This window comes from Pagrus pagrus (assembly GCF_965226575.1).
Source record: "Pagrus pagrus genome assembly, chromosome: 16".
NCBI classification, from domain to species: domain Eukaryota; kingdom Metazoa; phylum Chordata; class Actinopteri; order Spariformes; family Sparidae; genus Pagrus; species Pagrus pagrus.
The window spans coordinates 13,626,775-13,642,399 of NC_140200.1; the positions used below are offsets into that span (position 1 = coordinate 13,626,775).

Genomic DNA, 15,625 nt, shown 5'->3' on the forward strand with positions numbered 1-15,625 from the left:
CGCTGAACGCACTGACGCATACACTGACCTTCCCTGTCAATCTGGAGGGCAGACAGGGTGGCCATTTATGTTGTGGCGGCAGAGCCCGGGCTGCAGAAACAGTTTTCATCATTACTCCCCAAAAAAAACCCCTGTCAGAAACCCGGTGCTGTCTGACCGCCTGCCGCCGCCTGTGGGAGGGAGAATAACAATAAACAATGAAAAATCAGAGAGTCAGGAGGCGTGGAACGTTCTCGGGCCCCTTTTGTCAGGCTGAGCAGCCTCCTGTGCATCATTGTGAATTCTGTATACCAGCAAGTCATCTGGATTTCTGCGATCTCAGAGGGGGTGAGTTTAGAAACGCAGAGAGAGCGATACGCAGCCCGGCACACGGCCAGTTGGAAAAAAAAATAGCTGCTCAACATGCTTACAATCTTGATTTGATTAACAACTTAGCAATTACCTAATGCATTCCCTTGGATAATGCAAATCACGTCTTTGGGCACTTAATCAATTAGAAGAGGCTGACATTTCAGGATATTGCAAGACATAATGCTCATCATTATGCTTGATGCACTCTAAAATGAGTTACCAAAACATACCCTGTCTTCTGTTCAGTTGTTACTCAGAGAATAGGAAGAAAGCCGCATGAATAATATAAGGCAGTGCTACAATCATGACATTTTTAATGACATTATTTGTAAAACCTTGCATCAATGTCAAATTCCATGAGCTCATATTTGTTTTCGACAGGACAGCCAAGCCTTTGGAGTCGCTTCTGATAAATGTTTCCAAGTATTCAATCACTTCAGCTCGCACCACGAGATTTAGCTGCGTGGAAAATGACAAGCAACACTGGTAGAATGCCAATGAGTTTCAGGAGTACGTCTTCCCTGTCAATTTTCATCATGTGTTGAGTATGTGGCGGTTTTAAATAAGTCGTTAACTATATCCACACATGTACAGCAGAGATTTCAGCACTAGCGCCGGCCCGTGTTTGGGTGCCCGTCTCTGAAATCCCTGGATTAACAGGTCAAATGAGTCACTGGGTGGGAAGACAGGGGCAGTGAAGAAGTAACCTACCAAGTATGCTTGTCATTTCACAACATGGAACAACAGACAGGAAGTGTCGTGGGGCCAAATGCGGTCGTGAAGAGAAAAACACATCTGGAGACAATTAGCGGATAAATTATCTGCTGCGTCCACTCGAGGCTACAAGAGAGGAGCGACCCAAAGGTGAGACATTTGCCTCAAAGCTGCTGATTATTCCCCCGTCAGATTTACCGCAACTGCACTTACATTCACAAGTCGCCCGTTACTGAGGTTCAGAAATCACTCCTGATCTTGGATGAGGCAGTTTACAAAACAAACTTGTCATCTGGTAGCCATATGACACGATCTTCCTCAGCAGATAAATGTCTAGTTGGGATAGTAGATGTTCAATATTGACATTTTTTAATGGGAACTTTCATCCATTGTTGGCTTCACAGTGAGAAGTTGACAAGGTGACTGAAGAAGATGTGATCGAAAGCTCCAGCTACTCAATGGATCTTGTGTTGGGAGTGTTTTCTTCAAAGCTGAATATTAATTTAAACTGCCCGTCCTCAATGCAAAGATCTTAACTAGCTTCAATCATTATCTTGAATCAAGTAAATCAAGTTTTCTTCTTCTAGTGCAGGAATTTGTGTTATTCTGTTGAAAGGGTACTTCTGTATTTTCCAACTGACCCTATTTTCCCAAGATTTGTTTCTAAGTGATTCAAAGGGAAGACACGTTTTTAATTTGGTCCAATATTGAGCGAGAGCGGGTTAACATGTAATCCCCTAGGGGGCGACTGCGAACCAACAAAGTACATCCATTCAACAAATTAACTACAACTAACGGAACATCGTGTACTTACAATTTTGATGTGATGATGTCTATGTGTTGTGATTTATATCTACTGCAGTTAGCATGCTAACCAGCTAGCCCCAACTCATCCTGGTCCAAAGGTCCCGTTTAAGCAACGTTAACCCCGACACTCCCCCGGTGCTTTGAATTCCAAGTCCGTACTGCTACCTGCATGGCTAACTGAGCTGACTAGCTAATGACAGCTACAGCTGACAGTCTGATAACATTATAGGATAGTTGCCTACAGAGATAGATCTTTTTTAAATTGAAGAGTATTATCCTTTTTGTGAAACTAAAAACAGCTGCACACCAAAGCCACCAATCTCCATTTGCAAAAACAGTAATTTTACTGTTTTAAAACATACCTCAATCAAATTTGACAAAAAAACAAAAAAAAAACAACAACAACAAAGCCTCCAAAAATCATCTCTGGTTTGGTTGAAATAATTCACTGTGTTAGAGACATTGCAGCCTTTTTAGCAGCTACCAGCTGCAGTGGTCTCACTCAAAATGATTTGTCCCCATGAGTCACTAAAACAGTGGGAAAAAAGGGTCAAGGTTGAGGAAAACCGAAGTTTCCCTTTAAGTAAAACTTTTAGGACTTCACATCAGTCTTTATTAACTAGATTTTTGCAGTCTACTACGGCTAAAACACAGTCTGGTAACAGCATTGTAGCCTGGCAACTAGAAACACAAGCAACAAGCGATTTGCATGTTTTACTATGTCTTTCATGGTGACTCATCATATCTACCGATAGTCAAACACACTTGCTGTCAGTCGGACTTTGCCAACAGACGAACCGCTCCAATTCCTAGAATGAGTCACCACCTTTCCTACTTTCAGCACCACTTGATATACAGGTTTCATTGTTCTTACGCACCCACATTGTCCCCAGACAGTATGTACAGCTGGCCCCACGATACCGACAGACAAAAGACTGAATCTCTGATCGATGAGAGAAATGAACCCTACACAGCAGAGTTTGAAGCCCCACGGCCAACAGTTGACAGAGTTTGAGGGCTCAGTTGGTATCTGCTACATATTTTGTCCACAGGAGGGGCTACCATGATACAAAGTACTACAAAACTTCTTGTTCTTGTACAAAAACAAACATTTTTGTAGAAATCCTGCATTTTTAAACAACAACTGATACAGAGTGACAATTGCAACCGCGTGAAAGGACGGACATGGAGAAGGACTTTGACAGTTTACATTGCTTGTAGAGGCTTTGAACAGAACAGGCATGGTAGAAAGTTCTTTACAATGGCAGAACTTTGGCACGAGAAAGGCGTTACAGAAGAAAACGATGAGTATTCGACAAGGTCAGCATAGATGATCCCAAACTAAATATCACTTTTATACATCAGTTCATAGTAAACCATTTGGCACTGACTACCGTTTCCCTTTTTGTTTGGTGTGAGATTAGTGTTTGTTCGAATCATTTGAAAGAAACTCAAGCCACTGAAGGGAGGGACCGATGGGGTCACACACACATGGAGGTAAGACAAAAGGGCATTGACATCAACAGAAAAACTACATCTGGTGTTACTGTCACAATAGAATTTTCCCTTCTGCACGGGTGTCAGATGAGAGTGTGTGTGTGTGTGTGTGTGTGTGTGTGCCTATATGTGTTATGTGTGTGTTTTTAAGTCCACTTCTAGTGTGGACCAGACTTATGTTTTGTCCCAACCTGCTTGGATAATCTTTCATTTTACACACTTATTTGAGTCCTTCCCTTCCAGCTCTCTTCGAAAAGTGAACGTCACAGTGAGGTGACACTGCTCAGGTATCTATATTTCCACAGGAAACATCTGTCTACATAAGCAAGTGGGTTCAAAAGAATCCTGTTTTGGACTGCTAACCTCAGTCTGTGGCTGAGTCAGCATCAATTTGACCCCGCCGTCACCCCTCCGTGGTTTTAATCGAGGGGTGTGTTCGGGGGGGGTTATGCTCAGTGTTCATGCCATGGTTTCCTTTCCTGGGAGTCTCCTGTCGTTGAACGTGTGCATGTTAATGACCTCCTCTGTCTTAACGATGACGGGCGGCTGAGGCTTCTGTTTGAGGCGGCGTTGGCACTTCAGAGACACGCGCAGCTCGTCCATCATGGCGCTGCAGAATGAACGCTGCAGAAGGCGGCAGGAAAGAGGGAAAAGTTAGAGCTGGCACCGTGTGGTCTGACACACGAGTCACAACTGTTCAACTCAGCCAACAGCCATTGACAACGCTGAATATTGATACTGGATATGAGAATCATTGCCAATATATACTGTGGAGATTCATCTTTTTTTCCTGTGATCTGAAATACATCTGTCCACTCCAGCTGATGTTATATGCCAAAGGGTATATTCTGTCAACTCGGCCTAAATTTACATAAATGGACCTTGATTTAGATCAAACCTGAAGACTATTTAAATGTGCTGTTTAATAAAACTATTCAAGTGGAAATTATATCAGGCTTTTAAATAAAATAGACAAAATAAGGCAGAATCTAACTACACAGAATATACCCTTAGATGCATATTCAGTCTGTACAAGAAAAATGTGGACAAAAACATTTGTAACATCTGACTTAGTTCAAAAGTATTTGTAACCTGTCTGTGGACACCCAAAGAATGAACCCATGTGTTGAGCATGAAAATCAAACCATAAGAACAGCCCCATACCAAAAGCACATTGAATTATGTAGACATGCTTTTGGACTTGATGTGAGAAGTCTAGTTTAAACAGCCCAAAATCACAAATTGCAAAGAGCTTTACAAGGCTTTACGGTTTGGATTAGGACTTTAATGGGAAAGAAAGGAGGAAACCTGCTGCTGTTGGCCAGAAAAGATCTTGATGTCAAGAGACCTAGTGTGGAAAAAATCTCATAATCAACTTTTCCACTTTTATTTATGTCTCTATGTTCTTTGTGCTGTTATTATCTTTATACTCAAAAAGATTACAGATCCTTAAGAGCGCGGAAAGAAACTTAACCAATGTTTTTACAGGCCATGTAACACTCCTCATGATGTCTTCACTGATCTGCATGTATGAAATTGGTGATGTGTCCCTTTAATGTTGTCTTTGTATTTTCATCTACTAGCTGAAAATAAGGAAAGAAAAGTAGATGTATAGCACCAGGGATTACTCAAGCTACTGGAAACCTCTTAATTTAGCTCCTACACAATATCTTTGGGAATTACAGGACATCATTTACAGGTCTGATCCGTCCCAGATTTTCCCCTCGTCAAGCTTTACTGTCACACAATACAATAGTGTGAATGCTGTTTCAGAGCCTCCTGCCAAGAACTGAGAGAAACATTCGTAATGTCGTCTTGCAAGCAGAAAATGTAAAGGTGTTGAGTAAAGGACAAAATAACCACTTCAGCAGATTAAACCCAAAAATATTGGTACCTTGTTTTGAACATCAATCACCCCCCCGCAGTGACACGTGTTATGTAACGTCGGTAATACGAGCCTCTGTTGCCCTTGCATTATGTATGTGGTGTGAAATCCCATAAAACGTCAATATCTCGTGTGCCGGAGAAATTCCCATACATTCACTTTTTGATTATGCAAAATCTGATTCAAATTATGAGAGAAGATATAAAAGAAGAGGGAGAGCAGTGAAGTACGAAGCTATTATTTTTCAGTTTGTGTGTGAGCGTAGGTGTGTGAGGCTGATATCTGTAGGTGGCTTATGCACCACATATTGCTTTTTTTCTCCTCCATATTTACATATATGTGTCTGGCGAATGAATGAGATATTTTGCATCCTCGAGGAGATGAGTGATTACAGAAATAGAAAGGGGCAGGAAAGGGTGAGAGAAACGGTGGAAAAACAATGAGGAGGGATACGGATTAGAGTGATGGAGAAAAGAAGGGGGTAAGAAAGCGGGTGATGTTGGGGTGGAGGAGGTTGGCAGGGAAAGAAAATAGAAAAGGAGAGGCTTGTTGTCAGCATGTAAATTACTAGCACCTTGGCAGCCAAGAGACTGTGGCATTTGCAAATTATCTGAATATTGTGACCCAGTCTTGCGGCTCTTGATTAATGACGGCTAAGATGAGCTCTGAAACATATGCAGAGCGTATAAAAAGCCCGAAACTAATTACTATCGCGATAAAGTAACACGCCGCTGCGCTGTGCTAATTCTGTAGATGTAAATAATTAAAACGCGCTATCAAACGGACTTTCACAATTATCGGGAAACATCACTGTACAAGTTAAAGTGCACTAAAATACATGCTCCACACTGTGTGATGAATCATGTGCGCTCGGGACTAAAATAGAGCAGAGAACGGCCTGAAATGCATTCAGTCCTTTGCTAGAAAGAAACATAACCAGAGGGGGAGAAAAAAAAGCTGCAAATATGCTGCACTGTTTGCATCTCAAGATTAAAGGATAAGTTTGCTCATTTTTTTTTCCAAGTCTACCTTGAAAGAATGCTCACATGGCCGAACGTACAATGGAAGAGATTTTTGGCCGCAGTGATCGTTCCTCTCGTCCATACTGGCTGTGAAGAGATCCCGTCCTGATGTGGTTTTTGGGAAAAGATCCAGTCCTTCAGGCTAAAATGCAGTGTGAGTTAGCACACTATCTCCCAACTTTAGTAGAAAATGTTGACACTTTATTATTATCCCACCATTGCAGCTCAGCAAGGAAACACAAAGAGGAATATTGAACTAAAGAGACTAACTTTAATTCACTTGATTTAGCTAAATAAGACGCCTGAAACACCATTTTAGCTTCAGCTCAAGGGATCTCTTCTCAGCCGGTATGGACAGGAGGAGGAGTTACCAACAGCACACGTACACATGGTCATGTGGGTATTGTTTTCAGAAAGACTTGAAAAATGTGAACTCATCCCCAACTCATTCCCGAACCTGCAAAACAGAACAAACCGGACAAAATGGAGGTTTTTGTGTTTTTAATCACGCCAGCGTCAGTCCCAATAGTGCCGATCGTTTGGTAGATAGTCTAAATGGTATTTTAGAGCGCAGAATGTCCTAGAAAACCAAAAAAAGTGTTGATGACTCATCCAGCACTGGGGGGCGTATGCTAATTTCAATTTTTATGACGCTATAAAATGAAAAATGGCACCATGCCAGAGTTGAGAGTTTCATGAACTACTGTACAAAAACACAACTTTACAACTTAATTCACTGATTTGAGTAAGTCTTAATCGTACTTTATGGAGAAAGTGCTATTGGCTACCGTAATACCATGCCAATCAATACTCTATCGACTATCTTAATCTGCCTTACCAGTGTTTTTGTTTTGGAAGAAAGATGAACACCATTTTTTATGTCTTTACTATTTTTTCTTTGTTAAACCCTACTGTCTATAAACTTAAAATAAACTTGCTTCAGTAAAGTTCATACATGAAGGTCACGTGTTATCCGACAGCCAACAGATCTGGTTGCTCGGTAATAGCAATTTGGTCGAGCTAAAGCTAAAGCAATCAAAATTCCCTTGTATAATAATGCCTTCATAATGATAAGCCAGCAGCAAGATAAAGCTTGTTGGCAAGGCGACTTTAAATGTTACGCTAAAAGCCAGTTGTTCTGCTGCCGTCTGGCATGAGATACCAGAGTATCTGCTGCCAAACCAGCAGACTACGGAGCATCTTCTTTCCTCAGGCTGTGAGAAACCTCAATCCTCAGCACCCGTCATAAAAAAATCGTTTTAATTTTCGGTATCTCATCCAGTGAAGCGCTAATGCATATCTCCCTGCTGAGGGTCTTGTTTGCTTATGTAGGTCATATAGAGACATTTGTATCAAGATGAGAAGTAAGTCTAAATTTGGGGATGAGTGATGACTAAGAGATCATCCTCAATAATATAACAGAGATCTGAACTGACGACCTTTGAGATATAACGACTTTAATTCTGAACGTGCATCAGAGAAGACTGCAGTACCTTCTCCAGCTGGGCGTTCTGTTTAGACTTATAAAGGACCTCCCCCACAGCCACAAACACTGACAGCACCAGTCCCGCAGCCAGCACGATGAAGATCCCTCCGATGTTCTGCACCCCCAGAGCGCTGGCCTCTTTGCTCTCCTCCTCGGGACAGCCGTTCCCTCTCCACCACTTCTCCTTCATCATGTGCAGCTTCCCTTCCTCCTGCAGCTGCAGAATGGCTATCGTGATCTTGTCCCGGTACGGAGAGCCTGCGAGGAGGAAAACACAGCATGGATAACAGCCAGATATGAAAGGAAATGTGCCTAGCGAAGTCATTGTTGAGTAGGTATATATAAGTGTTGGTGGGTGTATGAAACACGCTCTGGCTTGCATGTGATCATATAACCTGTCATGTTATTGTTGGCTGCTTAGAGGGAGTTTTTTTGTAAGTCCTTCTTCAAATCCCGCTAATCCCTATATTCACAGAGTGATTCTAAAATTCTCACTCCTCTCTGCAGTGTGTGAATTATAATGCGCAGGGAGTTGGCAACAAAGACTTGGCTTTGTGAAGCAGAGCTGCTGTTGATTTTGACGAATTAGCTGCTGTTTGCACACGCTTTCATATGCCATAAATGGCGCCTGAAAACAGGAAAAACAAGAGGAGCCCAGTGGGGTGTACATTACATGGGTGCATGTGTGTTTGGGATTATATGTGTGCATCTGAGATAGGGCTTCCTCTATCAGTGTGTTTTTATGCATTTTAATGTCACGATGAGTAAAAGAGCCCAAATCCACAGACAGGGGGGAAGACGCCAGAATTAGCGACGACGCATTAAGGCGCAGTGGGTGCTGGCGTGATCAAAGGGGGAGTAATCGTCGCAGAGTACCCGAGTGGGGTCGTGTTCCTCTGCCATCCGCTGCCTGTGACACAACACAGGGGCCGATGGCGGCGCGGCGCACACCCTCTGCCCCAACCAGGCCAAGACAGATTAATACTTACAGTGAGCGTTCATGTTTCATTTATAGACTGCTTTAAAAACATGTTAGCGCATTTATGTGATTATAGAACGCATTCATAATGACGCCTGGTGGTACATTTTTATTTCGGGCCCGTGCGCTCATTCGGAGGGACTTAAAAGAGAGCAATAAAACGTTCCGTTTTTATAATAGAAACCATTTGGGAACATTTTGTGCTGGAACTCCGGGGCTCCAGGTAGCATCACTTTGTCTGCTGCTCTCATACAGTTTTGCCTGTCAGCCCCTTTAGTTGATTCCCTCTCTGTCTCATCTATCATTCATCACTCGCCATCCATCATCCTTTCATCTCCATGTCTCAGAGTAGTTAGACTGACAGAGGGGGCATTAATACAAAAACGGTAAATTACCGCTGATTCCTGAACAGAGCATCAGCGCTCGCTGCTTTGATCATAAACAGTCTCGTGTTATTGTGAATGCACATGTGCTTTTCTATGCGACTATGAGAAAAGTGCACACGTTCAGTCTGTGCATGTATGGTATGTTATGCTCCGTCGGGTACACGCATGTGCACGTGCATGAGAAAAGCATATGCTTGCTTCATTTGAAGATGAGAGATCTATCAAGTATCCCAGTCCCCCGATTCTGGCTCCGCTCATATTTCAGATGATTAATGATGGCCTAACAAAGCAGGCCTTGGATAAATGCTAATAGGATGGGTCCTTAGAGAGGAGGATATGGAGAGGGGGCCCGGGCAAATGGAAAAGCGCTGTGCTTGACACACTGTGCATACACAACTACCTGACAGATGTTCAACACCAGAGGACATCCATCATTCCCACGCTGTCTGGCCTCGAGTATTAATGTGATCACAGTTTAAGTCGATAGCTTCGGATGACGCATTTCCGTTTTGGGAACAGGACGCGTTAAAAACCGACAAGCACTAAGAGGTTAAGACTTATTATTATACGGCTTGCTCCGGTTTATTGCTGTAACAGCCCTACAGGGAACGAGCTGCTAAACAGTGTTGAGCAGGGCGAAAGTTATAGGCTAGAGGTTGACATGAAGGCTGAGGTCTTTATCAGAGGCTTTCACTTTGGAAAATGTATTAATATCACCACGCTGCATAAAATACTCTGGCACAAGTGAAAGTCCTGGATTTAAGATCTTACTTGTTTAAAGTATGTAAGTATAATAAAGAATATGTACTCCAAGTATTAAGAGAAGTACTCAATGCAGATGAGTTACTCAGGGTAAAAAGTGACAACTTTACAATACCTGTTCTTGAAATTATCATAAACAAATGAAAATGATTAGAATAATTAAGGGAAAAGAAGGAAATTCTCACATTTTAGAAGCTGTAACCATGACATGTTTGGACTTTTTGCATGAAAAGTGATGATAAATGATCCAAACAGTCACGTTTTTGTTATGTTTTGTATGCAGAAATCTCTATTTGTAAAGTAACAGGTGACTTAAGTGTAGTGAAGTAAAAATTACAATATTTTCCTCTGATCAGTGTATTAGAAGTATTTTGTGGCATGAAATGGAAATACCCAATTAAAGTACAGGAAGAACTGCAACTAGTGATTATTTTGATTGCAATTCTCAATTAATCAATTCGCTTCTTGGTCTGTGAAATGTAAAAAAATTTAAAAAATGATATTCAGTTTACGTTTACAGAGGAACTCAAGAAAGGAAATATTCACATTTAAGAAGCAGAAATCAGAGACTTTGACTTCTTTTCTCTTAAAACATTACTCAAACTGATTAATCGATAATAAAAATGGTTAGCAATTAATCTAACAGTTGACAGCTAGCCGATTAACTGTTGCCTTAAATTTGTAATTTGGAAATGTCTACTTAAGCAGTACTTGAGTAAATGTACTTAGTTACAATCCACCACCGCTCCTCATGGTGACGAACTCTTCCTGATGAAATAAAATATCACTATTCTTCCAAAATGAGCGCTGGCATGAAAACAGAACTCACTTTGAATTAATGAAGCAATTAACTGGCTCAAGACCTCTTCTATCACAGACGAAACATTTTCGAGGCTGTGATCAGCTTTATTTCTGAAATATTGAGCAATGAACATCAGGATTAGAGAATGAAATGAGTTAGTGGGCAGTAATAACTCTGAGAGCGGACATTTTTAATCATTATTTTTTATGCATTAAAAACTAAACCACTTATTGCTGAATTAAAGTGATTTGGGATGTATTTTCAAGTCGTATATCTCACACACTGTGTTAGCACATGAATGGAAGCAGGACTGATCCACGCGCTATGTCTTTGTGTCCATCTCAAGGGCATCAGTGTAAGTACTTCTGCATTTATGTAGCCACAGTGGGACTATATTTCACAGCATCACCTCAGCTTTGTTACAGCCTCGGCAATCACTGCATCCCCGCAGATCCATAACTGCCCCATACTCATCAGCAGCAGCCAGGTCCAGATGTGGATGGCCCGAATGAATCCCCCATATTTTGATGGCCTTCGTTTCACTGATGATAGATGTGGCCATTACGGCCAGCTGCAGTGCTCTCCGTGGCCTCGTCACGACCAGTCTAACCTCTGTGACACTGGAGTCATCACCAGCTTTTCCACTACGGTCCCCTGGAGTGCCACGGTTGTAAGCTGCATGTTTATTAACGCCGACAAAGACTGCTTTATATGCAGCATGACTGTTATCATAAAACAGGAAGTGGAAAGTTTCAAGTTTATGATCTAATTTGCTAAAAAGAAAACACTTCTTTTGATGGTTTTAGCTCCTCTGCCTCATTCTAAGGTGCTTTAAAATGTCAGAATACTAATTCTTGACAGGAGTTGCATCAAATAAGAAGTTGAAAAATCTTCTAAGTGCTCTCTTTATATTCTTTGAAGTGCGTTTCTGTTGTGGTTTAATGCTCAGATACGACTCAGACGGTGTCAAGTGAGTCACAGGGAATTGCACCAAATTGACTTTCGGGTTGCTTTGTGTGGTTGTTGCACTGTCTTGCACTCCAAGGTAGGGAAAAACACACCATTAAAAGTGTGTCTGAATGTTCTTTTAACCCAGGTTTGCTTCTCCACTCTGTAAATAATCCTGTGGAAAAAAATCATTATGGTCGAGAGAAAACCCACACTCGGTAAGGCAGAGCTCGATCGGAGCCTGTTTCTTGAGCCCCGGGCACTTTTTAACCTTATCCATAAATTCAACCATTCGCTTTTCATTAAGCTAAACCTTTTACACCTCATGCTGTTGAACCATTACACCCCCGACCCCATCAATAAAGGTCAACCTTCCCAGTTCTCACAGCGTATCCATCATCTGCACTATATACCTTTATCTGTCACGTAGTATCTCTCCCTGGCCAACATCTTTCATAACACAGCAGGCGGCACTGAAACATAGGGGAGCTTAGAGGTCATTTACCCATAGGTGTTCCCACTCCGTAGGCTTTGGAGTCTATGAGGCCTCCGATCTGCGTGAGGTTGCAGTTGCGCTGCGTGACGAACTCGATGGTGGTGGACTCCATGAGGAAGGCATAGTCCGAGGTCAGGACGCGCTGGATGCCCTCCTCCACGTTCTTGACCATCACAGATTGCCTCCTGCTGTTCATGAACTCCCACATCTTGTCATAGGTGGAGATTTTTGTTTTCTACGAGATACCAGGAAACAGAATTTGAATGAGATTGGTAACGGTGTGATAACAATAAATATGGTGATCAACCCTTCATTCTGCTGCTATGAACTTTTAAATGTGCAGGCTATTTGTTTAATGTCTTTGCAAAATGCATTTACCAAAATTATTTAAATAACAAAAGAGAGAGAAATACCCACGTGCACTGATGTAGCTATATAAAAAAAGGAGTCGAGAGCTATAACATTATGCTTTTAATGAAATCAAACCTATTTTAGATACTACTTATGGTCTGGATTGTCTCAGAAATAGCCATTCAGTGTATTTACTTTGTGTAAATACAGTTTTATACAATGGTAGTCAGTGGCAGGTTGGTGGAACTTTGTGGACTATGAAACATCACCTGACTTTCCATCAGCATGAAGGTGACCAGACAATGACTGACTTTTCTCCCACTGCTGCTAGTTTAACATTAAAGGTGTTTATCTTGCAAAACATGGGCGCGGCTTTATTGTGAAGCAGTCAATGTATCCGTCGCCAAGGTCGTCACTAACCACAATCGTTCATCAAAAATGCACCTACAAAACAGGACATGGTCATTTTGTGCATTTTTTGACAGCGGATCATTTTTAAATATTGCGGGGAGTAATGAAACAAGACGGAGCAGCCAAGGTGAGCCGGTAGATGAAGAGCTGCAGATGACAGGCCACCTCCAGCTCATCAGTAAGGTAACCAACTCCTCCTTTACTGCGCCCTGCGGTTGGTTAGAAGACTACTCTTTCTGTGTGAATCATGAAATTCGCAGTTTTAATTATTATTGACTGACTTCTTTCGGAAATCAACGTGAGCTTGTTCGGCCGCGCAGTAAACAGATGCACCAGTTTCTCTTGTGTTGTGTTTATGACAAAGTCCCACCAGTTACCGCCACTAATGACAGGTGTTGCCAATTAAATCAGAACCGAAATATTACGGATTATAACTTTAATTAGTCAGAAAGGAAGATTCCTCATAAAAGCCGCCTATAAACACTCTGGCAGACCCAGCTACCTTGAAGAAGGTCATGGTGGCTCCGTCCTCCACCACCCCGTACAGGATTTTAGTCTGCTTGGCCAGGTCATCGGCTGAGTCTATGGGCGACTCCATCCTCTCCACAGTGAGGAAGGCGGCCAAGTTGGCCGTATATGAAGAAATGATGATGAGGGTGAAGAACCACCAGATGCCTCCCACTATTCGAGTCGACAGGGCCTTGGGCATGAGCTCTGAGCCTGGTGTGAGGGGGGGTGGCAGGAGTGAATGTTACACTGCAAAATGAGTTCATCTCAGCATGTCCTCATTATGATTCTAATCTCGTATTTAATTATAAAGTTTATTTTTAACACGTGGAAAAAAACAGAATGAGTTCCTGCAAGAACAGTCAAACTTGTTTCAAGAACTCTCTTCTCAGCTCAGGCAGATGTGCCACTCGCTTCAAGAAGGAGTCTCTCTCTCGAGAGAGAGAGCTCTCAAAACAAGACGACGGTCGGATTTCAAACAAGTGAAATTATCTTGTGAGAACTTGAAATAATGGAGGAGACGCAGATAAAATTCTATTTAAAAACTGTCTCCTGAGAACAAGACGGCCGTTTAAATCAATCACATCAAATCAAACACATTCAATACCAGTCGCTCGGAACAGGGTGGAGAAGTGACAGGCTGTTTTGGGCCAGAGAGTCATGTACCCAAGGTAACCTCACATCCTGACTCCACACCCCACTGACCTCTAAGGTGCTGATGGGCCAAGGGCAAGAGGAGAGGACACTGGGTATTATACTGTAGTACTAACATTACTATGATAAAGAATAATAGACTGTATATCATTGGAATAAATCTCAGTAGTTGGGCTATTTGTGCTGCTGCTGATAAAAACATTGATTTTCAGACTTTTTCAAATAAATTCAGTTTTTTAATGCACCCAAATGGAAGAAAGTTTGATATCCATGTCTTTTTTATCATAACGTGGGTCTAACTGCTAAATAAATACTGTGAAAGTATCAAAATGCTCAATTCAAATGCAACGTTGCCTCCATCATGATCATGTTTGCAAAAACAGCAGCAGAGTTGCCGTGGGCACATGTTGGGCGGTGCCTGCTCAGGCTTGTGAGAGCTGGCCAATCAGAGCAGACCGGACTTTTTGGGTGAGGGGCCTTAAAGAGACAGGCACTAAAACAGAGCATTCAGACAGAGGGTGAACAGAAATGCTGCAGCAACGAACACTACGAGAAAACTTTTGAATATTAAAGCGCGTAAACATTTTCTAGTAGACACCCCAAATAATAGTATTAACCTGAAAATGAGCTTACTATGGGACCTTTGAAACCAAAGCTATTTATACACATGTAGGTTTATTCTATGTTCCTATGAACTAGCTGATGAAATACAAAAAAATCATTATATGCACATTCACACTAAGTTCTTCCTAGCACAGGAACCCTCAGGTCTCTCTTGTTGCCACTGGCTTGGATAAAACAACCCAACCCTCAGAGACAGTGGGATATAGAGAGCTCCAGCTCCACAGAGCAACAGCAGCCACAGGCTGAGGCAACTACCTTGCTGCATGAGAGCCCCAACTCCAAACCAGAAACTATTGAGAAGGGTAAAATTGTTTTCCACTACATCCGAGTCTGGGTTGCATGGATGCGGGTTGTACCACTCATAAGGGCTAAACCTATAAAAAGGAGAGAGCACAGAGAGAGATATGTCAGCACAAAGAGAGGAACAGCGTGTTCCCTGGTGCAGATTAAACGGCACATAAAACATACATTTTAAAACATCGTGAGCAGGAACAAAGGGAATGTAAATGTGTAGGAATGCTGTGCTGTGGCCTCAGGGTCAGAGCCTCTGCAGAGACCAAAGCAAATCATCCTGGCTTTCGCCGAGATCAACTTATTGGCATATTCAAATGCCATCAGTTTATTGTGAGAACAGATCAATAGGCTGGAATAACACTGTCACTGGTGATCATGTCCCAGAGCGTGATGATCTCTGGAGCCCATTTGGATTCACTGACTCAGGAGCCTTTATGTGATTCCCCAAGCAAGTGCAATCACAGTTACTCTGCTGATGCCACATCCTCCCTCACACCCCCAACACGGGACTGTTCTTCTTTTTTTTCCCCTCCTGGCTTCCCAGCAGCCACCTCTGCTCCTCCACTCCCTCACTCATTTCGCTCTTTTTTCTCGCACTCCCTTCCCCACCCCAATAACCTACACCTCATTTCCCCCCTGGATTGCCTTT

The 15,625-nt window shown here is 42.3% G+C and overlaps 1 protein-coding gene across 3 annotated transcripts in view; it reads right to left on the reverse strand.

Moving 5' to 3' along the window:
- Positions 1 to 648: 648 nt before the first annotated feature.
- LOC311271442 (glutamate receptor ionotropic, kainate 2-like) overlaps positions 649 to 15,625 on the reverse strand; it is a 76,281-nt gene continuing 61,304 nt past the window's right edge. For all 3 annotated transcript variants that reach the window (XM_084377115.1, XM_084377113.1, XM_084377114.1), the window contains exons 12-16: positions 14,938 to 15,056; positions 13,400 to 13,617; positions 12,145 to 12,370; positions 7,770 to 8,020; positions 649 to 3,993 (exon numbers count right to left, since the gene is read on the reverse strand). In XM_084377115.1, the coding sequence (XP_084233241.1) occupies positions 3,829 to 3,993; positions 7,770 to 8,020; positions 12,145 to 12,370; positions 13,400 to 13,617; positions 14,938 to 15,056 (979 nt within the window). In that variant the 3' untranslated portion in view covers positions 649 to 3,828. The remainder of the gene's footprint in view (positions 3,994 to 7,769; positions 8,021 to 12,144; positions 12,371 to 13,399; positions 13,618 to 14,937; positions 15,057 to 15,625) is intronic.